A 23,983-nucleotide genomic window follows, 5' to 3' on the forward strand; every position below is an offset into this window, starting at 1 on the left:
TCCCCTTTCCCCATCCCACTCTCTCCATTCCCCGCCCCTTTCCCCATCCCACCCTCTCCATTCCCCTCCCCTTTCCCCATCCCACTCTCTCCATTCCCCTCCCCAATAGCTCGAGAGGGAAGAGTTGATGCTCTCTTCTATTAAATGTCGATGCTGTGATTATAGCCCACCATTTGCTGGCTGAGGATAGCCAAAACAAAATTCTATATTAGGATTCTGACATTCTTCAAACCACCGAGGCCTCACTAGAGCACCACCAGAACAAGGCCAAGTATTGAATCATCTTTCCCTGCCTGGGTTGGCCCTCCAGAGGTCCCTGGGTAGCGGTGCCCTGTTGTGTTTAAAGTTCTCTGAATATTTTTTTCGTAAACTGTTAGTTTGGGTAGGCAAGGGCTGTTGATGGCCCAGAATACAGGTGGGTCAATCAGTAATGGAGATGTGAGGATGGATGAATATTCTGAAGGTTGGCTTGATTACCTTTGGGGACCAGGAAACATTTGTACAGAACCTTTGATCAGGAGGCTAAATGTGTGGATAGAGTCAACGATAGGGGAGAGTGTACACTGGCTGTGGGAGGAGACTGAATGGGTGGGTAGAGTCCGTGATAGGGGAGAGTGTACATGTGCTGTGGGAGGAGATTAAATGGGTGGGTAGAGTCCATGATAGGGGAGAGTGTACATGGGCTGTGGGAGGAGATTCAATGGGTGGGTAGAGTCAAGGGGAGAGTGTCCATGGGCTGTGGGAGGAGATTCAATGGGTGGGTAGAGTCCATGATAGGGGAGAGTGTACATGGGCTGTGGGAGGAGATTCAATGGGTGGGTAGAGTCCATGACAGGGGAGAGTGTACATGGGCTGTGGGAGGAGATTCAATGGGTGGGTAGAGTCCATGATAGGGGAGAGTGTACATTGGCTGTGGGAGGAGATTAAATGGATGGGTAGAGTCCATGATAGGGGAGAGTGTACATGGACTGTGGGAGGAGATTAAATGGGTGGGTAGAGTCGAGGGGAGAGTGTACATGGGCTGTGGCAGGAGATTAAATGGGTGGGTAGAGTCGAGGGTAGAGTGTACATGGGCTGTGGGAGGGGAAGGGCTGATGGGTCAGAAGTCCATTGAATGATAGGATGAGGAGTTGTACCCAGTGAGATCCCAGTTTCACCTGGGTTATTAGGAAAATGCCAAGTAATGAGTAAGTATGCTTCTGTCATTACAGCCTTTTCCTGAAAACTTCAAACAAATTCCTTCTGCTTCTCTTTGAAAGACTTAGACACCGTGCAACGGCGATGGCTTCTGAGGATCTAAAGCCGTGATGGATTCTGCACTAGCATCTGGCACTGGCTCCTGTTTGCTGCCCCACATCGGCCTCTACTGTAGTGGGTCTGCAATAAGTCAGCCAGATTTCAGAGTAGAAGTGTGTGATTGTGTAAAACAGTGACTAGACTGCCCCTGGGTCTTCGTCTCGCTTGGGCTGATCTAACAAGGGAGCCAAATAACTACTGAGGTAATTTTTCATTTTTTTAAAGTCTGAGATCAGTGTCCGAGTGTCCTGTGCAGTGGCATTTTGAGTGCTGTTCCGTCTTGATTGTGTTTTAATTGTTTTTTTATGGGTTGACTCTTGGGAATTGAAACAACTGGAAAATTCCTGCTGCCCTCTTAACAAAAGGAAAAGGCCCCTGGACCACATCAAGTGGCGTTGGATCGGATGAAAACATTTTGTTTTTCTCATGTTGTGCTTTAGTTTGTCCTCGATTCCTCCTTTCGTTCCTCTGGCCCCAAAGCTGTGAGCCGTGCCATGGGCATTGAAATGTTTAAAGGCGACCGGTATTTTTTAAGGATGCTGGTATCACTGGGCAGATGCATTCAGTTCGGGGGGGCAGGGGGGGTGTCACTGCCGATGAGCCCCCAAACCGCTGCCGGCCTGTTCCAGGACGACGGTCCCCCGGACCCTGGCTGTGACCTTTAACTTGGTGAGTGACGGGGTTCTGCGATGGACTCGATCTCGGCACACGATTGTAGCCCCGCCGATTTCTGCGTCGGTGCCCCTGAAATCAGAATATTCTGAGGTCGTGCATGTCTTCAGCCCCACCCCTCCTTAAACAAATAATTCTCCTGCCTTCACCACTCCCAGTAATCCCCCCTCCCAGTAATTTCCAAATCCCCGCAGCTAGAAGCTGCACTTTTTGTATATAAGATATTTCCTCTTACAACAACAGCGCTGGAATGTTGGGTACACTCGACAAGCCCGTCCCACTGCGCTCAGTCTAACTCATTGATTTTATGCGTCATAAGGCTTATAGTCAAGGATTTCTCAGAGAAATCAGTTTTTTTTAAGCTATTGGTCAGTTTGTGCGAGCTCTCTACTGACGAGGATCAATACACTGACGTACTGAAAGCCCTAAAGACTGATTGAAGGGGGGGTGGGAGGCACAGGTTAAGGATTCCCCATTGAGACTATAGAATTTACTCCATGAGTCAGAATCCTGATGAGTCACTGTGGTTATTGAGGTCTGCCTGTCAAATGGAATCGAATATGTGTATGCCACAATTCCCCAGAGTGTGTCTCACTGAGAGAGTACCAGATACCCCCACAGTGTGTCACTGAGAGAGTACCAGATACCCCCACAGTGTGTGTCTCACTGAGAGAGCACCAGATACCCCCACAGTGTGTGTCTCACTGAGAGAGCACCAGATACCCCCACAGTGTGTCACTGAGAGAGTACCAGATACCCCCACAGTGTGTGTCTCACTGAGAGAGTACCAGATACCCCCACAGTGTGTGTCTCACTGAGAGAGCACCAGATACCCCCACAGTGTGTCACTGAGAGAGTACCAGATACCCCCACAGTGTGTGTTACTGAGAGAGTACCAGATACCCCCACAGTGTGTTACTGAGAGAGTACCAGATACCCCCACAGTGTGTGTTACTGAGAGAGTACCAGATACCCCCACAGTGTGTCACTGAGAGAGTACCAGATACCCCCACAGTGTGTCACTGAGAGAGCACCAGATACCCCCACAGTGTGTGTTACTGAGAGAGTACCAGATACCCCCACAGTGTGTCACTGAGAGAGCACCAGATACCCCCACAGTGTGTTACTGAGAGAGTACCAGATACCCCCACAGTGTGTTACTGAGAGAGTACCAGATACCCCCACAGCGTGTGTCTCACTGAGAGAGTACCAGATACCCCCACAGTGTGTTACTGAGAGAGTACCAGATACCCCCACAGTGTGTGTCTCACTGAGAGAGTACCAGATACCCCCACAGTGTGTTACTGAGAGAGTACCAGATACCCCCACAGTGTGTGTCTCACTGAGAGAGTACCAGATACCCCCACAGTGTGTGTCTCACTGAGAGAGCACCAGATACCCCCAGTGTGTGTCTCACTGAGAGAGTACCAGATACCCCCACAGTGTGTGTCTCACTGAGAGAGCACCAGATACCCCCAGTGTGTGTCTCACTGAGAGAGTACCAGATACCCCCACAGTGTGTTACTGAGCGAGTACCAGATACCCCCACAGTGTGTGTTACTGAGAGAGTACCAGATACCCCCACAGTGTGTGTCTCACTGAGAGAGTACCAGATACCCCCACAGTGTGTTACTGAGAGAGTACCAGATACCCCCACAGTGTGTGTTACTGAGAGAGTACCAGATACCCCCAGTGTGTGTCTCACTGAGAGAGTACCAGATACCCCCACAGTGTGTTACTGAGCGAGTACCAGATACCCCCACAGTGTGTGTTACTGAGAGAGTACCAGATACCCCCAGTGTGTGTCTCACTGAGAGAGTACCAGATACCCCCACAGTGTGTGTTACTGAGAGAGTACCAGATACCCCCACAGTGTGTGTCTCACTGAGAGAGTACCAGATACCCCCACAGTGTGTGTCTCACTGAGAGAATACCCAATACCCAGGAGTATTGGGTTACACTTGCAATATTTGTGTAATTCACACCCTGGGGTTGAGTGAGTTAAGGAGATGTGGCCAGAGTGGGGTGGATTCACTGGAAGGGACTGAAGATTGTGGTGTTGCGTGTTTAAACAGATCAATGCGCAAGTAACTTCAGAGTCCTGAGCTGGCGCTGGTTTATTGAATTGCTGGGACAGTTCCTCGCATCAGTTGCCATTGCCCTATCCGAATCGCTCAGTTACTTGCCCATAGTGCAGGTCACCACCAAAACTACCAAGAATCTTAAAGATAAAATGGAAGGAGCTTGTATTTATGTAGCGCCTTTCCTGTCCTCGGGATGCCTCAAAGCACTTCACAACTAAATGATTACTTTGAAGTGTGGTCACTTGTTATGTAGGCGAACATGTCAGCTAATATTCACACAGCAAGATCCCACAAACAGCAAATTAGATAAATAATCAGTTAAACTGTGTTTAGTGGTGTTGATTAAGGGATGTTGGCCAAGAGAATGAGAGAATTCTTTGAATAGTGAAAAAAGAAAAAAAATGACTATAGCGCCTTTCACGACCTCGGGACATCCAATGAATTACTTTGAAGGGTGGTCACTGTTGTAATGTAGGAAACCGTGCAACTGAATCAGGCAGACAAGGCCTTGTTTTAACATCTCATCTGAAAGACGGCACCTCCGACAGTGGAACACTCCATCAGCACTGCACTGAAGTGTCAGCCTGGATTATGGGCTCAATAATTCCTGGAGTGGGACTTGAACCCACGAACTCCTGACTCCGACGCAAGAGTGCTCCCCATTGAGCCAAGCTGGCCCTTGTAAATAGATGAGATTAATTAGGGATGATGGTTAGGTGATGTCAGCCTTGTATCTTAAAAACCTGTAGATTTTAGGAAGAACGAACAGTTGAGGGAAGCAAGGAGTTTCACTGTTTTGAGGTCCTGGGAAAGGGTGATTCAGAGTCGGAGACCCAACTCTGTGGGTAAATGCACTGATGGTCTGTCATTGAGGCATGTAGACCAGGAACACCTTGGGTTTGATTCCCAGTCTGTGCTGATTTAACCAGATGGGCCCTGAGGACCCAGTGCTCCTGGGTTAGGGAGCAAACGCTCTGGCCAGGTCCCCCGCCCCTGATTGCTGTCTGCTGAACCCCGCTGGACGGTGTGTGCTCACGATCTTTGGGTGAGGGCGGGATTGGGCCTGGCTGTGATGCCCCCGCAGTCAAATAATCACGTGCTGTCCCGCTGCATACATGGAGAATGGCCTTCTGGAGGAGGGGTCAGAGGGGGTTTGGGGCTCTGTGGAGCTCAACTGCAGCAAGGGGTCAGTGACTGCTGGACACAGAGGGAGAAAACTGTGTCGTTAACTGGTTAGTTAGTGACTGATGACTGTAGTTTACTTAACTTTCCCTTTAAGACAAGTTATGGCATTATTAATGGTGGTATTATCTAGTTAGTGGTCTCTTGAAAATGGAAACTAAACTGCTCGCGTTTTCGGCACTCTTACAATTGTTTCACCGAATTAAAGAGATATTCCACTGAGACACAGTTATTCAATCTCCTAAATTGTTCTGCTTTCTCTCCTCGGAGAGTTAATTTCAGTTTGCCCTGATCCAATTTCTCAAAAATAAAACAATTTATGTGACCTTTTTTCACTGTGACTCTGAGACTCCAGCTTAATAATATCCCTAAAACTGCGCAACATCTGGGAGTTTAATTCCCTCAGTTGTGATATATTTAGTGCAGAGTTAGTGTTGAATTCCTGACTCTGCCTATTCTGATGCAGTCATTAGCCCATTTACTTGAAATGGCTTTTAATGATGTGTTGAAACAGGTCAACCAGTTCACTCGGGATAGTTTGGAGGAAAGCTGAATGGAGTTTGATGCCCAGTAGTCCTATCCCTGTCTTCCTCAAATGTTCCTCCAGCTGACTGTCCCGTCAGCTCGGCTTGCTGTGGAGTGCATTACTTGGCGATGTTATTTGGGGGGAGGGGGCGGATGTGATCACCCGGTAACAGAGGGTGGGGGTACCCTCTGAAGGGGAATAAAAATTGATATCTTGCCTATTGACCTCATTGCAGAACAAAACAGGAAATACATTTAGAAGTTTAGTTTTTACTGGGGGATTATTTTGTGCTCTGAGGCCCACACCCCATGTCCAAGAGCTCGGGAAGGCCACCTACTGCCAGGTCTCAATTGGCGTGGCAGTGTTACCGGCGCTGGGAAGCATGTGTAGGTCCCCAGGATGGAGAGGGGGCCCAGATTCTAGCCTGCTCCCACCCGCAGGGCCGAGGCCTGCTCCCACCCACAGGCCCGAGGCCTGCTCCCACCCGCAGGGCCGAGGCCTGCTCCCACCCACAGGCCCGAGGCCTGCTCCCACCCTAGGCCCGAGGCCTGCTCCCACCCGCAGGGCCGAGGCCTGCTCCCACCCACAGGCCCGAGGCCTGCTCCCACCCGCCGGGCCGAGGCCTGCTCCCACCCACAGGCCCGAGGCCTGCTCCCACCCGCCGGGCCGAGGCCTGCTCCCACCCACCTGCCGGGCCGAGGCCTGCTCCCACCCACCTGCCGGGCCGAGGCCTGCTCCCACCCACCTGCCGGGCCGAGGCCTGCTCCCACCCACAGGCCCGAGACCTGCTCCCACCCACCTGCCGGGCCGAGGCCTGCTCCCACCCACCTGCCGGGCCGAGGCCTTCTCCCACCCACAGGCCCGAGGCCTGCTCCCACCCGCAGGGCCGAGGCCTGCTCCCACCCACAGGCCCGAGGCCTGCTCCCACCCGCCGGGCCGAGGCCTGCTCCCACCCACCTGCCGGGCCGAGGCCTGCTCCCACCCACCTGCCGGGCCGAGGCCTGCTCCCACCCACCTGCCGGGCCGAGGCCTTCTCCCACCCGCCGGCCCGAGGCCTGCTCCCACCCGCAGGGCCGAGGCCTGCTCCCACCCGCAGGCCCGAGGCCTGCTCCCACCCGCAGGGCCGAGGCCTGCTCCCACCCACCCGGCCCGAGGCCTGCTCCCACCCGCCGGGCCGAGGCCAGTCTTTACCGTGTAGGAAATCGATGATGTGGATCTGGTACTGTCACAAATTCAGGATTGCTCAGCAGCACGAAATAGAGCCGCAGTCCCATGGCACCAGATACAGGTTTGTGGCTGAAAGTGCTAAAAGCTCACGTTAAAATCGCCCCTTAATCGTCAACACTTTAGCAACAGCGGTATTCACAATACTGGCATCTGTCACGAATGACAGATTTTTAAGATGCAATCAAGTAAATGGCTTAGTGAGCAGATGTTCTTTATATGCAGGATTCTTTTAACTGTCAGTATTAAGTGTACATGTAAGCACGCCCTTAGAGGTACTTAAGATAATTAAAGGATTGATAGGGTAGATAGAGAAACTATTTCCTCTGGTGGGGGGAGTCCAGAACAAGGGGGCATAACCTTAAAATTAGAGCCAGGCTGTTCAGGGGTGGTGTCAGGAAGCACTTCTTCACACAAAGGGTGGTGGAAATCGGGAACTCTCTCCCCTAAAAGGCTGCTGAGTCTGGGGGTCAATGGAAAATTTCAATACTGGAATTGATAGATTTTTTTTAGGTAAGGGCTAAGGGTAAATGGAGTTAAGATACAGATCAGCCATGATCTAATTGAATGGCTGAATGGCCTCCCTCTGTTCCCATGCTCCCTTAAGAATAACTTGAGACACCCACCCCCATTTCATTTTTTTATATTCATTGATGGGATGTGGGCGTCGCTGGCTAGGCCTGCATTTAGTGCCCATCCCTAATTGACCTTGAGAAGATGGTGGTGAGCCGCCTTCTTGAACCGCTGCAGTCCATATGGTGTAGGTACACCCACAATGCTGTTAGGAAGGGAGTTCCAGGATTTTGGCCCAGCGACAGTGAAGAAACGGCGATACAGGTCCAAGTCAGGATGGTGTGTGGCTTGGCGGGGAACTTATAGGTAGTGATGTTCCCATGCGTCTGCTGCCCTTGCCCTTCTAAGTGGTAGAGGTCGCGGGTTTGGAAGGTGCTGTTGAAGGAGCTTTGGCAAGTTGCTGCAGTGCATCTTGTAGATGGTACACACTGCAGCCACAGTGCGCCGGTGGTGGAGGGAGTGAATGTTGAAGGTGGTGGATGGAGTGCCAATCAAGCGGGCTGCTTTATCCTGAATGGTGTCGAGCTTCTTGAGTGTTGTTGGAGCTGCACTCATCCAGGCAAGTGGAGAGTATTCCATCACACTCCTGACTTGTGCCTTGTAGATGGTGGAAAGGCTTTGGGGAGTCAGGAGGTGAGACACTCGCCGCAGAATTCCCAGCCTCTGGCCTGCTCTTGTAGCCACAGTATTTATATGGCTGGTTCAGTTCAGTTTCTGATCAATGGTAACCCCCAGGATGTTGTTAGTGGGGGATTCAGCGATGGTAGTGCCATTGAATGTCAAGGGGAGATGGTTAGAGTCTCGCTTGTTGGAGATGGTCATTGCCTAGCACTTGTGTGGTGCGAATGTTACTTGCCACTTGTCAGCCCAAGTCTGAATGTTGTCCAGGTCTTGCTGCATATGGACACGGACTGCGTCAGTATCTGACGTGTCTTGAATGGTGCTGAACAGTGTGCAATCATCAGCGAACATCCCCACTTCTGACCTTATGATGGAGGGAAGGTCATTGATGAAACAGCTGAAGATGGTTGGGCCTAGGACATTGCCCTGAGGAACTCCTGCAGTGATGTCATGTGATTGGGATGAATGACCTCCAACAACCACAGCCAACTTCCTTTGTGCTAGGTATGATTCCAACCAATGGAGAGTTTTCCCCTTGATTCCCATTGACTTCAGTTTTGCTAGGGCTCCTTGATGCCACACTCGATCAAATGCTGCCTTGATGTCAAGGGCAGTCACTCTCACCTCATCTCTTGAGTTCAGCTCTTTTGTCCATGTTTGGACCAAGGCTGTAATGAGGTCAGGAGCTGAGTGGCCCTGGCGGAACCCAAACTGGGCGTCAGTTAGCAGGTTATTGTTGAGTAAGTGCCGCTTGATAGCACTGTCGACACCTTCCATCACTTTGCTGATGATTGAGAGTAGACTGATGGGACGGTAATTGGCCGGGTCGGATTTGTCCTGCTTTTTGTAGACAGGACATACTTTGGCAATTTTCCACATTGCCGGGTAGATGCCAGTGTTGTAGCTGTACTGGAACAGCTTGGCTAGGGGCGCAGCTAGTTCTGGAGCACAAGTCTTCAGTACTATTGCCGGAATGTTGTCAGGGCCCATAGCCTTTGCAGTATCCAGTGTCTTCAGCCGTTTCTTGACATCACGTGGAGTGAATTGAATGGGCTGAAGACTGGCATCTGTGATGCTGGGGACCTCAGGAGGAGGCCGAGATGGATCATCCACTCGGCACTTCTGGCTGAAGATAGTTGCAAATGCTTCAGCCTTGTCTTTTGCACTCACGTGCTGGGCTCCACCATCATTGAGGATGGGGATATTTTTGGAGCCTCCTCCTCCTGTTAACTGTTTAATTGTCCACCACCACTCACGACTGGATGTGGCAGGACTGCAGAGCTTTGATTTGATCCGATGGTTTTGAGATCGCTTAGCTCTGTCTATCGCATGTTGCTTCCATTGTTTGGCATGCAAGTAGTCCTGTGTTGTAGCCTCACCAGGTTGACACCTCATTTTTTGGTATGCCTGGTGCTGTTCCCGGCATGCTCTCCTGCACTTTTTGCAGAGACCCAAGTCCCACAACACATTGTGTGCAGATTATTTATCACACAAGTCCTGACATCACCAGTTTTACTGAATGATCCCGTTACCAAATGACAGTTTTCTTTCTACAGCATTTTTTTCCCAACTTCATCAGCAATGTGCCCATCCTTTATTTTATTTTGTGGCACATGCACCTCCTGCCACACTGATTCCGAGTAGACCAGCAGGACCGAGCCCATTCATCAAATGGCTTCACACCCTGGGACCTGGACCCAATCCAGCCAACAGTGTTGGAGTTTAAACTCTTCTCAGTCCATTAGCTGTAAGGGTCTCTTAAGAAATGAAACCAATTTCTAACCAGTGCAAATCTGCAGCACAAAATGCCCCCAGTCTAGAACATTCTGGCAGTTTCACTCAGACAGGGATCTTTACTCTGTATCTAACCCGTGCTGTACCTGCCCTGGGAGTGTTTGATGGGACAGTGTAGAGGGAGATTTACTCTGTATCTAACCCGTGCTGTACCTGCCCTGGGAGTGTTTGATGGGGACAGTGTAGAGGGAGCTTTACTCTGTATCTAACCCCGTTCTGTACCTGCCCTGGGAGTGTTTGATGGGACAGTGTAGAGGGAGCTTTACTCTGTATCTAACCCGTGCTGTACCTGTCCTGGGAGTGTTTGATGGGACAGTGTAGAGGGAGCTTTACTCTGTATCTAACCCGTGCTGTACCTGCCCTGGGAGTGTTTGATGGGACAGTGTAGAGGGAGCTTTACTCTGTATCTAACCCGTGCTGTACCTGCCCTGGGAGTGTTTGATGGGACAGTGTAGAGGGAGCTTTACTCTGTATCTAACCCGTGCTGTACCTGCCCTGGGAGTGTTTGATGGGACAGTGTAGAGGGAGCTTTACTCTGTATCTAACCCGTGCTGTACCTGCCCTGGGAGTGTTTGATGGGACAGTGTAGAGGGAGCTTTGCTCTGTATCTAACCCGCACGGTACCTGCCCTGGGAGTGTTTGATGGGGACAGTGTAGAGGGAGCTTTGCTCTGTATCTAACCCGTGCTGTAGCTGCCCTGGGAGTGTTTGATGGGGACAGTGTAGAGGGAGCTTTGCTCTGTATCTAACCCATGCTGTACCTGCCTGTAGTGTATGTAACCGTCCACCTTTCAGAGAACTATTTTAGGTGTGGCACTACTTTATCCTGGCTGCTGTATACTGTAATAACGACGGTGACATAAGTGCTGTGGCAGAATTTATTGGGCAGATTCGCCCTGACCTTCGAATAGTAAAGTCCTGTTTAAGTTACTCTTGTAGTCTGTGTATTACTTCGCTATACAACCCACAGACTTTACAGTGGCGACGAGTTCGATCTTACCCTGCGGCAACAATACTTCTGAAGAAGTAAACGAGCGTCGAAAAGAGGCACCCGCCCTCGTCGTTTTGCTGAGAGAAAACTCGAGTCTGCAGACCAAGAAAGGAGGAAGATTCAAACACAAAGTCTTCCATCAGCAACAGGCACGGATTGTCCCTTCTGCCACGGTGGTGAGTGAGCCGATCAACACGAGAAGCAAGTCGGCCACGGTGACTGTGAGTAAAGGGAAAATAGAAACAAATAAACGGAGGATAAGGGCGGTGCACTCGACCACGGTCGAGGGGGAAAGGAGCCGGACAGAAGTCGGGCCCAGAGGCGCTGAGACTGGGGCAGCGTGGAGCAGAAGCCGCGGTACAAGCGGGCTGGGGAGCGTCGTGAGACGACTAGACCGCGACGGCGAAAAAGGCCGGACAAATACCGCGACCATGAGGCGCTGCGACCGGGATCGTAAGGCGCGGGAAGATATAAACATAAATAAGCCACGGAGAACTCAGCCACAGCCGGGGAGGAAAGCACCGGACTGCGAGAAGCTGGGAGGCGCGATTGGGGTGAAAAAGGCCAGACAGTGACTGAGGCCACGAAGCGCTGTGACCGGATCGTAAGGCGCGGGAAGAGATAAAAATAAATAAACCGCGGAGAACGCAGCCAGGGAGGAAGCACCAGACTGCGAGAGGCTGGGAGGAGCGATTGGGTGAAAAAGGTCGGACAGTGACCGAGGCCACGAAGCGCTGCGACCGGGATCGTAAGGCACGGGAAAAGATAAAATAAATAAATCGCGGAGAACTCAGCCGCAGCCGGGGAGGGAAGCACCGGACTGCGAGAGGGCTGGGAGGCGCGATTGAGAGCCGCGGGAGAGACAGAGCCCGAGCGAGAGCCGCGCGAACGGGAGAGACAGAGCCCGAGGAAGACTGAGCGAGATCCAGCCCAGCGGCTGAAACTGTTCGCCGTCAACGGGTTGTACCCAGCACCGGAGAGACAGAGCCCGAGCGAGGGAGACTGAGCGAGATCCAGCCAGCGGCTGAGACCGTTCGCCGTCAACGGGTTGTACCCAGAGCCGGTTGCCCGGCCGAGAGAAGGGAACGCGCTGAAGCCGAAGCGCAGGCTGCGAACCCCGAAAGCCAGCGGCCGTCGCCCGAGGGAAAAGCTTACCCCTCCTGCCAGGGGAAGAAAAGCGGGAACCGCCATCTTGAAAGTGGGCAGGGAAAGAAGATAAGCGCGGGAAACCGCGGGAAGCCGCCAGTAGGCGGAGAAAAAGACAGAAGCGGGAACCGCCATTTTGAAAGGGGCGGGGAGAGAAGAAAAGCGCGGGGAAACCGCCATCTTGGAGAAAAAAAAAGAGTTAAAGAAATATTTCGTTGTTGTTTATCAGGGAGGTGAAGATGCCTAAGCGTGGTAACATCAACGATTTCGATTCCGAGGTAGAAGATTGGGCCACGTATGTAGAACGCATTGAGATATATTGTGAGGCCAATAAAATAGAGGATGATGATAAAGCTATAACCTTGCTAAACTCGATGGGGGCGAAGACATACGGGCTATTGAAGCATCTTCTAGCACCAGTTAAACCGGCGGATCAAACCTTCGATAATATTGTTGCTGTTCTGAAGGATCACTTGAACCCCACACCGCTGATGTTGGCGGAACGATTCAAATTTTATGCGAGAACGCAACGGAAAGAGGAAAGCAACGCGGAATACTTGGTCGAACTGCGTAGGCTAGCGAAATACTGCCAGTTTGGAGGAAACCTGACAGAGGCATTGCGAGACAAGTTCGTGTGCGGGTTGTCGCAGGAAGGAACGCAAAAGCGACTGCTCGAAGAGAACGACCTTACACTGGATAGGGCTGTCCTTATTGCAGCATCACACGAAGCCGCAGCGAAAGGAACTGCGGAAATGCAGCTGAAGGCAGCGGTCCTCAGTGTGGATCAAATTACTTCGGGTGCAACGAAATGTTATCGTTGTGGGAAGACAACACACGACCAGAGCCAATGCTGGTTTAAAAACCAGGACTGTAGGAAATGTGGCAAACTGGGTCACATAGCCAAAGTATGCCGGTCAGGGAAGAAGACCAACAACCAAAAAAAAAAGCCATCACAGGAAAAGTACAACAAAGTACACAAGGTGGTTGAGAAGAGTTCAGATGAACAGAATTCGGATTCAGACCCAAGCGGCCAGGAACTGGGTAGTCTGAGAATTCATAATGTGAGTAAGGAAGCTGACCTACAAACTATCTGGGTCATGCTAAAAATAGCCGGAGTCCAAGTGAGAATGGAATTGGACACTGGATCAGCCCTATCAGTCATAAATCGAAGGGATTACAACCGGCTATTCTCACATATACCCTTGAGAGATACCAAGTTCGTATTGCAGACATACACGGGGCATAAAGTATACCCCATGGGAAAGATAAGAGTCAAGGTGAGAGACAGGGACAAAGAACACCCCGGAATGGACTTATACATGCTACCTGAGGGAGGACCACCACTTCTAGGACGGGAGTGGATCAAGAAAATAGACATGGAATGGCACTACCTCAAAGCAATAACGAGTGAGGACTCGGGGCAGACAATCAGCTCAGACTCTGAAACGGATGACGATAAGACCAGCCCAAGCATGAAAGACAAGTCTAAAATGAACTTGCTGACTAAGGTTGGTAGAACGAATGTGGGCATAAAGGCTTATGCTCCAGAGGAGAACAAAGCTTCAGAACAGAATTCCTCTGAACAACAACAACATAGCTTGACAGAGAATTCTGAGTCTGTTCAAGTTACAGACATATATATTACTGAGGAACATCGAGCTCAAACGCAAACTTATTTCAGATTACGACAGCAATTAGAACAATTGAATTGCCGTCTCGAGCAAGAGATGAAAGCAATGAAAAAGTTCTATGATACCGAATGGGAGAATCTGGAAAGACAACAGAAGCAGCTGGGGAAGAAAAGGGAGCAGGAGCACACAAACCGTCTGCACGAGGAGGCCAAACGAATCAAAGCTGATTCGGCTTCTGAAGGGGCGTGCTCCAATCCGGTGGAACAAGATGTGCCGCAACTGAAGGCGCTGGTTAGCAGGTTGCAGGCAGAAAAAGCTGAGTTGGTCGACATGACTTCCAAGCTCCTACTGAAGTTGGGTGCAGCATCACCGGACGATTCATTTGTGGAAATTCGAATGATGGGGGCTGCGGATGATGGCGAAGTAGAAGCAGCAAAGGAGCCCCAGGACAAGGTTCTAAACAGCCCTGCAGCTAATGGAAAAGGGATGATGGCAGAAGAGTTAACAGTCAGCCAACTCATTCATATGCTGAGGGATAAAACTCTAAAATGGGAAAAACTTAAATACGAGCCTCAATCTTCAAAGGGAAGGGAGCTCTCAAAAGTCATTGGAAGAGCTGAGGTGGCAACCCAGGCTGAGAAGTCTGCAGCAGAACAGCCCTTGGATGCCAAAAGTACGCTGACGCACGGCAATGTAGAACAACAGAATACTGAAACAGCTACTTCAGTAGAGGGATTGAATAGTCCGATCAATCAATCTCCGAATGAAGTTGAAGTATTGAAATCACAAATGAGGTCATTAGTAAAAGACTTGCAGGAAGCCCAGAAAAAGCGGGATGAATCTGAACGCATGAAGAAGTCTCTTCAGGACAGATGTCGGGATTTGGAACAAAAGTCGGCTAACGTCCAGCTGGGTAAGGAGGAAATAGAAGACCCTCTCGCTGGCCTAGCTCAGGACGACACCGAATATTACCATGATCTGTTGAGTGACACTGAATATTACGAGGACCTGGTCTGCCCAGCTTGTGCCGAGAACTCCCAAAGTGCCGAAATCAAGATGAATCACTTAAAGTCTAAGGAACATAGGGAGATGGTGGCGTTACAGCTGGCAGCTGACAATGGAGCCCCGAGAGTCTCCAAGAGGCAAAAAAGGAAAAGACGAAGCAGAAGATGATAACCATCTGAACCATTATTACCGCTACCCGATCACACACGTGGTCCCCCGAACGGAGCCAAATCAGTTGGAAAGTAGGAAAATTTCCCAAGGCAATCCAACTGTTTTTTGTTTGTTTTAAAAAAGTCAGCAATGCTGGTTCAGAAGTGATGGAAGTAAAGCTGTTAAGTCTAGGGAAGGACTATGGGATGAGTCCCTCTAGCAAGGTGACCCGACTACACCACGGAGGCGTGGTCTGGACCGAGTCAAGAAGATCAGAGACTGAATCTGTGAACTGTTTCCCGCAGAGACTGAATCTGTGAACTGTTTCCGCAGAGACTACCTCTCTGAACTGTTGTAACGTGAAGTTGGATATGTTATGATGTTATGTTAATGGGGAATAAGTATGTTGTAAGCTAAAAAGGGAGGATTGTAGTGTATGTAACTGTTCTACCTTTAAGAGAACTATTGTATGTAACCGTCCACCTTTAAGAGAACTATTTTAGGTGTGGCACTACTTTATCCTGGCTGCTGTATACTGTAATACCGACGGTGACCACACCGGTATATAAGTGCTGTGGCAGAATTTATTGGGCAGATTCGCCCTGACCTTCGAATAGTAAAGTCCTGTTTAAGTTACTATTGTAGTCTGTGTATTACTTCGCTATACAACCCACAGACTTTACACTGCCCTGGGAGTGTTTGATGGGGACAGTGTAGAGGGAGCTTTACTCTGTATTTAACCCGTGCTGTACCTGCCCTGGGAGTGTTTGATGGGACAGTGTAGAGGGAGCTTTACTCTGTATCTAACCCACGCTGTACCTGACCTGGGAGTGTTTGATGGGACAGTGTAGAGGGAGCTTTACTCTGTATTTAACCCGTGCTGTACCTGCCCTGGGAGTGTTTGATGGGACAGTGTAGAAGGAGCTTTACTCTGTATTTAACCCGTGCTGTGCCTGCCCTGGGAGTGTTTGATAATTATTGAGGGTTCCATTTCTAAACACTAACGTTTGTTGAAGGCAAAATTCACTGTTAAAGGGAACGTGAGTTTTGATTTGGTGTCCCTGTATCGCAGGTTATGAAGACCTATCACTTGTACAATGCCGACAGCATCAGTGCAGAGGGCAAGCTAAAGGAGGCAGAGAAACAGGAGGAGAAACAGATCGGCCGCTCCGTGAAGCAGGAGGATCGGCTGGTCGGACGCTCCCCGGACCCGGCAGCAAACATCCGATTCGAGGAGAAGCACCAGAGACGCAGCTCGGTCCGAAAGATCGAGAAAATGAAGGAGAAGGTTTGACCGTTTAAAATCTCTTTCTCCTCCTTCTCCTCCTCCTCTTCCTCATCCTCCTTCTCTTCCTCTTACTCCTCTGTCCCTTCCTCTCCCACAGTGCCGTGTCCAAGTGGTCGTTATTCGTGTGTGAACTCAGACTGTCCAGGGCACACCAGCCAAGCCTCAGTCTGTTCTCATCACTTCCAGAAGCGTGACTGGACGGAAATCAAGTCTAGGAGCCCTGGCTCATTTCTGCTGACTCCTCAGTAAATAAAGCCAGTTGTACTTCCCCAGCCATCAGTGTGGTTGAGATCAGCGAATGGAGCCCAGATCAGGGAGATTCCTTGTCTGTATGGCTCCATTCCACACAGTGAGAGGGGTATGGGGAGAAGGCAGGGACAGGGTACTGAACTTGGATGATCAGCCATGGCTCATTGAATGGCGGAGCAGGCTCGAGGGGCCGAATGGCCGACTCCTGCTCCTATCTTCTATGTTTCTATGTACCAAATTGGAATTGTTAGTCGCTGACTGGACAGTGACGCACATCCGTTGAATCTAGTCTGACTGACTAAAACTCTGATATCCCCCCCCCCCCCCCCGTCTTTGAAATCCCTAACCTGCGCTGATCTTTGGTCCTTAAACCTGGGTTTTTCAATTTAAAACATGTTTTTAGGCCCTCGTGCGTGCGTGCCGGAGCAAGTTTAACTCTTTGTTGTTGCTGTTCTCTTCCCAGCGTCAGGCGAAATACACGGAGAACAAACTCAAGGCAGTCAAGGCACGAAATGAGTACATTCTGGCGCTGGAAGCCACCAATAGCTCCGTCTTCAAGTACTACATCCACGATCTGTCCGACCTACTCGATGTGAGCACATTATCTGTTCTTGTCGGCCTGGAGCTTCTCTGATGCTTCAACTTCTTCAAAAGGGCTAAAGGGATTAAATGATGAGAGCGGGTTGTACAGACTGGGCTTGTATTCCCTCGAGTTTAGAAGATTAAGGGGTGAACTAATCGAGGTATTGAAGATGATTACAGGAGTTGATCGGGTGGATAGAGAGAAACTATTTCCTCTGGTGGGGGGGAGTCCAGAACAAGGGGGCAGAACCTTAAAATTAGAGCCAGGCCGTTCAGGGGTGATGTCAGGAAGCACTTCTTCACACAAAGGGTGGTGGAAATCTGGAACTCTCTCCCCCAAAAAGGCTGTTGAGGCTGGGGGGGGCGATTGAAAATTTCATAACTGAGATTTTGGTTAGACAAAAGGGAATTGAGGGTTACAGAACCAAGGCGGGTAGATGGAGTTAAAATTCAGATCAGCCATGATCTCATTGAATGGCTCGAGGACTGAATGGCCTCCTCCTGTTCCTAAAGACTCAGATGTTGAATTGATTCATATTTTTCAAACGGTTGTTGTCTATTCATGATTTCAGGAGAGTGGGAAATCCAAGGGGCGAGGTCCTGGCCTGAACCACTCCTGTCCACAGTAGCACCAAGTTAACCAGCTCGGCGTTAGACGGCCACTGCTTGGATGGCGTTGCACTGGAATCTTAGAATCATAGAACGATACAGTACAGATGGAGGCCATTCGGCCCATCGTGCCTGTGCCGGCTCTTTGGTAGAGCTATCCAACTAGTCCCACTCCCCTGCTCTTTCCCCATAGCCCTGTAAATAAGAATTGGAGCAGGAGTAGGCCATACAGCAGTTCGAGCCCTTCAAGTATTTATCCAATTCTCTTTTGAAAGTTACTATTGAATCTGCTTCCACCGCCCTTTCAGGCAGCGCATTCCAGATCACAACAACTCGCTGCGTGAAAAAAAAATGTTTCCTCATCTCGCCTCTGGTTCTTTTGCCAATCACCTTAAATCTGTGTCCTCTGGTTACCAACCCTTCTGCCACAGGAAACAGTTTTCCCTTATTTACTCTACCAATATCTGTTCATGATTTTGAACACTTCTAACAAATCTCCTCTTAGCCTTCTCTGCTCGAAGGAGAAAAACCCGAGCTTCTCCAGTCTCGCCTCATAACTGAAGTCCCTCATCCCTGGAACCATTCTTCTGCGCCCTCTCCAAGGCCTTGACATAATTCCTAAAGTGTGGTGTCCGCTGGACACAATACTCCAGCTGGGGCCTAACCAGTGTTTTAAATAGGTTTAGCATAACTTTCTTGCTTTGTACTTTATGTCTCTATTAATAAAGCCAAGGATCCCATACGCTTTTTAACAGCCTTCTCAACTTGTCCTGCCACCCCCAGGTCTCTCTGTTCCTGCACCCTCTAGAAAATTATACCGTTTAGTTTATATCGCCTCTCCTCATTCTTCCTACCAAAATGTATCACTTCACACTTCTCTGCATTAAATTTCATCTGCCACACCAGTCCGTCTATGTCCTCCTGAAGTATATTACTATCCTCCTCATTGTTTACTACTTTTCCGAGTTTTGTATCATCTGCAAACTTTGAAATTATAACCTGTATACCCAAATCCAGGTCATTAAAATATATATAGATGGGGTGGGGCCGATTAGGGACCAAAAAGGAGACCTCTGCATGGAGGCAGAGAGTATGGCTGAGGTACTAAATGAGTACTTTGCATCTTTCTTCACCAAGGAAGAGGATGCTGCCATAGACACAGTGAAGGAGGAGGTAGTGGAGATAAAATGATAGGATAAAAATTCTAAATTTGCAGATGACACAAAACTTGGAAGTGTGGTGAACAGTGAGGAGGAACGTGACAGACTTCAGGAAGACATAAACAGGCTGGTGAAATGGGCGGACACGTGGCAGATAAAATTTAACACCGAAAAGTGTGAAGTGATACATCTTGGTAGAAAGAATGAGGAGAGGACATATAAACTAAATGGTACAATACTAAAGGGGGTGCATGAACAGAGAGAGACCTGGGGGTATATGTGCATAAATCGTTGAAGGTAGCAGGGCAGGTTGAGAAAGCGGTTAAAAAGGCTTACGGGATCCTGGGCTTCATAAATAGAGGCACAGAGTACAAAAGCGTGGAAACTATGATGAACCTTTATAAAACACTGGTTCGGCCCCAACTGGAGTAGTGTGTCCAATTCTGGGCACCACACTTTAGGAAGGATGTGAAGGCCTTAGAGAGGGTGCAGAAAAGATTTACAAGAATGATTCCAGGAATGAGGGACTTCAGTTACGTGGATAGACTGGAGAAGCTGGGGTTGTTCTCCTTGGAGCAGAGAATTGAGAGGAGATTTGATAGAGGTGTTCAAAATCATGAGGGGTCTGGACAGCGTAGATAGAGAGAAACTGTTCCCATTGGCGGAAGGGTCGAGAACCAGAGGACACAGATTTAAGGTGATCGGCAGAAGAGCCAAAGGCGACATAAGGAAAAACTTTTTTATGCTGCGAGTGTTAGGATCTGGAATGTGCTGCCTGAAAGGGTGGTGGAGGCAGATTCAATCTTATCTTTCAAAAGGGAGTTGGATAAGTATCCAAGGGAAAAATATTTGCAGGGCTACGGGGAAAGGGCGGGGGAGTGGGACCAGCTGAGAGTCTGCACGGGCTCGACAGGCCGAATGGCCTTCCGTGCTGTAACCAGTCTATGATTCTATGATATATATCAAAAAGAGCAGTGGTCCTAATCAGTGTTCCATATAAGCTGCGTGGCCACGCAGATTGCTGGATGTCCCGCCCAGCCGGCTCACCAGCTTTAGAATGGAAAAAACACGCAAGCACCGAAATTTGAATGGGCCGCGCAGCCCGTTAAAGGGGCCACACACCCAAAAAAATTAAAGGGAACATTGGTCCGAATACCGACCCCGAGGAACAGCACTGTATACTTCCCCCAAGTCTGAGAAACAACCGAAAATGCTGGAAAAACTCAGCAAGTCAGGCAACATCCGTGGAGAGAAATTTGAGTTGACGTTTCGGGTTTGACCCTTCTTCAAAACTGGAGAGAAAAGGAACTAGACCGTTCGCCACTACTCCCTGCTTTCTGTCCCTTAGCCAATTTCATATCCATGCTGCCACTGCCCCTTTAATTCCATAAACAGGGTGAAGTCCGACAGCATTCCACTGTCTTAACATAAGATCTTGGGCATCAGTACAGCAGAGTGTTCAGGATGTGAGAAAGAACAGGAAATGTTGAGAGGGAGAATGAGATGGGAGGGAACAGTCTGGGAGGTAGGGGGCCAATGGGGAGAAGAAGAAGGGTCTGTGAGGTGTGTCATAGAGTCATACAGCACAGAAAGAGGCCCCTCGGCCCATCGTGTCCGCGCCGGCCATCAAGCCCTATCTATTCTAATCCCATTTTCCAGCACTTGGTCCGTAGCCTTGTATGCTATGGCGTTTCAAGTGCTCATCTAAATGCTTCTTGAATGTTGTGAGGGTTCCTGCCTCTACCACCCTTTCAGGCAGTGAGTTCCAGATTCCAACCACCCTCTGGGAGAAAAAGCTTTTCCTCAAATCCCCTCTAAACCTCCTGCCCCTTACCTTGAATCTATGCCCCCTTGTTATTGACCCCTCTACTAAGGGGAAAAGTTCCTTTCTATCTACCCTATCTATGCCCCTCATAATTTGTGTGTGGGGGAAGGTGATAAGAAGTGAAGACATTTTGCGTGTGTGACCATTGTTACGGAGTCAGATGATGGTTTTGTTTCCAAGACTTGAGTTTAAAAATAGGAATATGCAGAGGGACTGTGACGTCAATCTGGGACACGTTCCAACCTTTGCTCTTGGTTTTAGTGCTGCGACCTCGGGTACCACGCCAGTCTGAACCGCGCAATGAGGACATTTCTATCCGCGGAGATTAACGTCGAGCAGTCCAAGCACGAAGGACTGGAGATCATCGAAAATGCTGTCGACAGCCTGGACGCTGGCAATGACAAGCAACGTCTTATGGAGTTGTACCACACTGTGTTCTGTCTGCCACCAAAGTTCGACTTCCAGCCACACATGGGGGACGGGGTCAGTATATCTCTTTAAACTCCGAGACCTGAAGGGTTATCCAGCACAGTTAGAAGGCGATGTGTTGTGAGATACTCTTAATACATCTTCTCAAATTTCTCTCATTATCCCTGACAGACCTGTACCCACCAGTACTGTACCCCAGTGTTATACAGAGACAGACCTGTACCCACCAGTACTGTACCCCAGTGTTAGTGACAGACTTGTACCCACCAGTACTGTACCCCAGTGTTATACAGTGACAGACCTGTACCCACCAGTACTGTACCCCAGTGTTACAGTGACAGACCTGTACCCACCAGTACTGTACCCCAGTGTTATACAGTGACAGACCTGTACCCACCAGTACTGTACCCCAGTGTTATACAGTGACAGACCTGTACCCACCAGTACTGTACCCCAGTGTTATACAGTGACAGACCTGTACCCACCAGTACTGTACCCCAGTGTTATACAGTGACAGACCTGTACCCACCAGTACTGTACCCCAGTGTTATACAGTGACAGACCTGTACCCACCAGTACTGTACCCCAGTGTTATACAGTGACAGACCTGTACCCACCAGTACTGTACCCGTGTTATACAGTGACAGACCTGTACCCACCAGTACTGTACCCCAGTGTTATACAGTGACAGACCTGTCCCCACCAGTACTGTACCCCAGTGTTAGTGACAGACCTGTACCCACCAGTACTGTACCCCAGTGTTATACAGTGACAGACCTGTACCCACCAGTACTGTACCCCAGTGTTATACAGTGACAGACCTGTACCCACCAGTACTGTACCCCAGTGTTATACAGTGACAGACCTGTCCCCACCAGTACTGTACCCCTGTGTTACAGTGACAGACCTGTACCCACCAATACTGTACCCCAGTGTTATACAGTGACAGACCTGTCCCCACCAGTACTGTACCCCAGTGTTAGTGACAGACCTGTACCCACCAGTACTGTACCCCAGCGTTATACAGTGACAGACCTGTACCCACCAGTACTGTACCCCAGTGTTATACAGTGACAGACCTGTCCCCACCAGTACTGTACCCCAGTGTTATACAGTGACAGACCTGTCCCCACCAGTACTGTACCCCAGTGTTATACAGTGACAGACCTGTACCCACCAGTACTGTACCCCAGTGTTATGCAGTGACAGACCTGTACCCCCCAGTACTGTACCCGTGTTATACAGTGACAGATCTGTACTCACCAGTACTGTACCCCAGTGTTATACAGTGACAGACCTGTACCCACCAGTACTGTACCCCAGTGTTATACAGTGACAGACCTGTACCCCCCCAGTACTGTACCCCAGTGTTATACAGTGACAGACCTGTCCCCACCAGTACTGTACCCCAGTGTTATACAGTGACAGACCTGTACCCACCAGTACTGTACCCCAGTGTTATACAGTGACAGACCTGTACCCCAGTGTTATACAGTGACAGACCTGTCCCCACCAGTACTGTACCCCAGTGTAATGTAGTGACAGACCTGTACCCACCAGTACTGTACCCCAGTGTTATACAGTGACAGACCTGTACCCACCAGTACTGTACCCCAGTGTTATACAGTGACAGACCTGTACCCGCCAGTACTGTACCCCAGTGTTATACAGTGACAGACCTGTCCCCACCAGTACTGTACCCCAGTGTTAGTGACAGACCTGTCCCCACCAGTACTGTACCCCAGTGTTATACAGTGACAGACCTGTACCCACCAGTACTGTACCCCAGTGTTATACAGTGACAGACCTGTCCCCACCAGTACTGTACCCCAGTGTTATACAGTGACAGACCTGTACCCACCAGTACTGTACCCCAGTGTTATACAGTGACAGACCTGTACCCGCCAGTACTGTACCCCAGTGTTATACAGTGACAGACCTGTCCCCACCAGTACTGTACCCCAGTGTTATACAGTGACAGACCTGTACCCACCAGTACTGTACCCCAGTGTTATACAGTGACAGACCTGTACCCACCAGTACTGTACCCCAGTGTTATACAGTGACAGACCTGTCCCCACCAGTACTGTACCCCAGTGTTATACAGTGACAGACCTGTACCCACCAGTACTGTACCCCAGTGTTATACAGCGACAGACCTGTACCCACCAGTACTGTACCCCAGTGTTAGTGACAGACTTGTACCCACCAGTACTGTACCCCAGTGTTATACAGTGCCAGACTTGTACCCACCAGTACTGTACCCCAGTGTTATACAGTGACAGACCTGTACACACCAGTACTGTACCCCAGTGTTATACAGTGACAGACCTGTCCCCACCAGTACTGTACCCCAGTGTTACACAGTGACAGTACTGTACCCCAGTGTTATACAGTGACAGACCTGTACCCACCAGTACTGTACCCCAGTGTTATACAGCGACAGACTTGTACCCACCAGTACTGTACCCCAGTGTTATACAGTGACAGACCTGTCCCCACCAGTACTGTACCCCAGTGTTACACAGTGACAGACCTGTACCCACCAGTACTGTACCCCAGTGTTATACAGTGACAGACCTGTACCCACCAGTACTGTACCCCAGTGTTATACAGCGACAGACCTGTACCCACCAGTACTGTACCCCAGTGTTATACAGTGACAGACCTGTACCCACCAGTACTGTACCCCAGTGTTATACAGTGACAGACCTGTACCCACCAGTACTGTACCCCAGTGTTATACAGTGACAGAGGAGGGCAAGAGCAGCAATATCATGGGAACGCCGTCAGCCCCAAGTTCCACTCCAAGTCACACAATATCGCGACTTGGACATATATCGTCCGCTCCTCCATTGTCGCTCTGTGTTCATCCTGGAACTCTGCCCCTCCCCCCCCCCCAAAGCACTGTGGGAGTACCTTCACCACACGGACTGCAACAGTTGAA

General features: G+C 49.9%; 1 protein-coding gene across 4 annotated transcripts in view; it reads left to right on the forward strand.

Moving 5' to 3' along the window:
* Nucleotides 1–23,983, forward strand: part of srgap2 (SLIT-ROBO Rho GTPase activating protein 2) — a 225,786-nt gene that overhangs the window by 152,180 nt on the left and 49,623 nt on the right. For all 4 annotated transcript variants that reach the window (XM_086010977.1, XM_086010979.1, XM_086010980.1 and 1 more), the window contains exons 5-7: nt 15,967–16,182; nt 16,895–17,023; nt 20,869–21,090. In XM_086010977.1, the coding sequence (XP_085867103.1) occupies nt 15,967–16,182; nt 16,895–17,023; nt 20,869–21,090 (567 nt within the window). The remainder of the gene's footprint in view (nt 1–15,966; nt 16,183–16,894; nt 17,024–20,868; nt 21,091–23,983) is intronic.

Source organism: Somniosus microcephalus, chromosome 18 (genome assembly GCF_052327205.1).
Source record: "Somniosus microcephalus isolate GS21.2 chromosome 18, FLI_Smic_1.0, whole genome shotgun sequence".
Classification (NCBI taxonomy): Eukaryota; Metazoa; Chordata; class Chondrichthyes; order Squaliformes; family Somniosidae; genus Somniosus; species Somniosus microcephalus.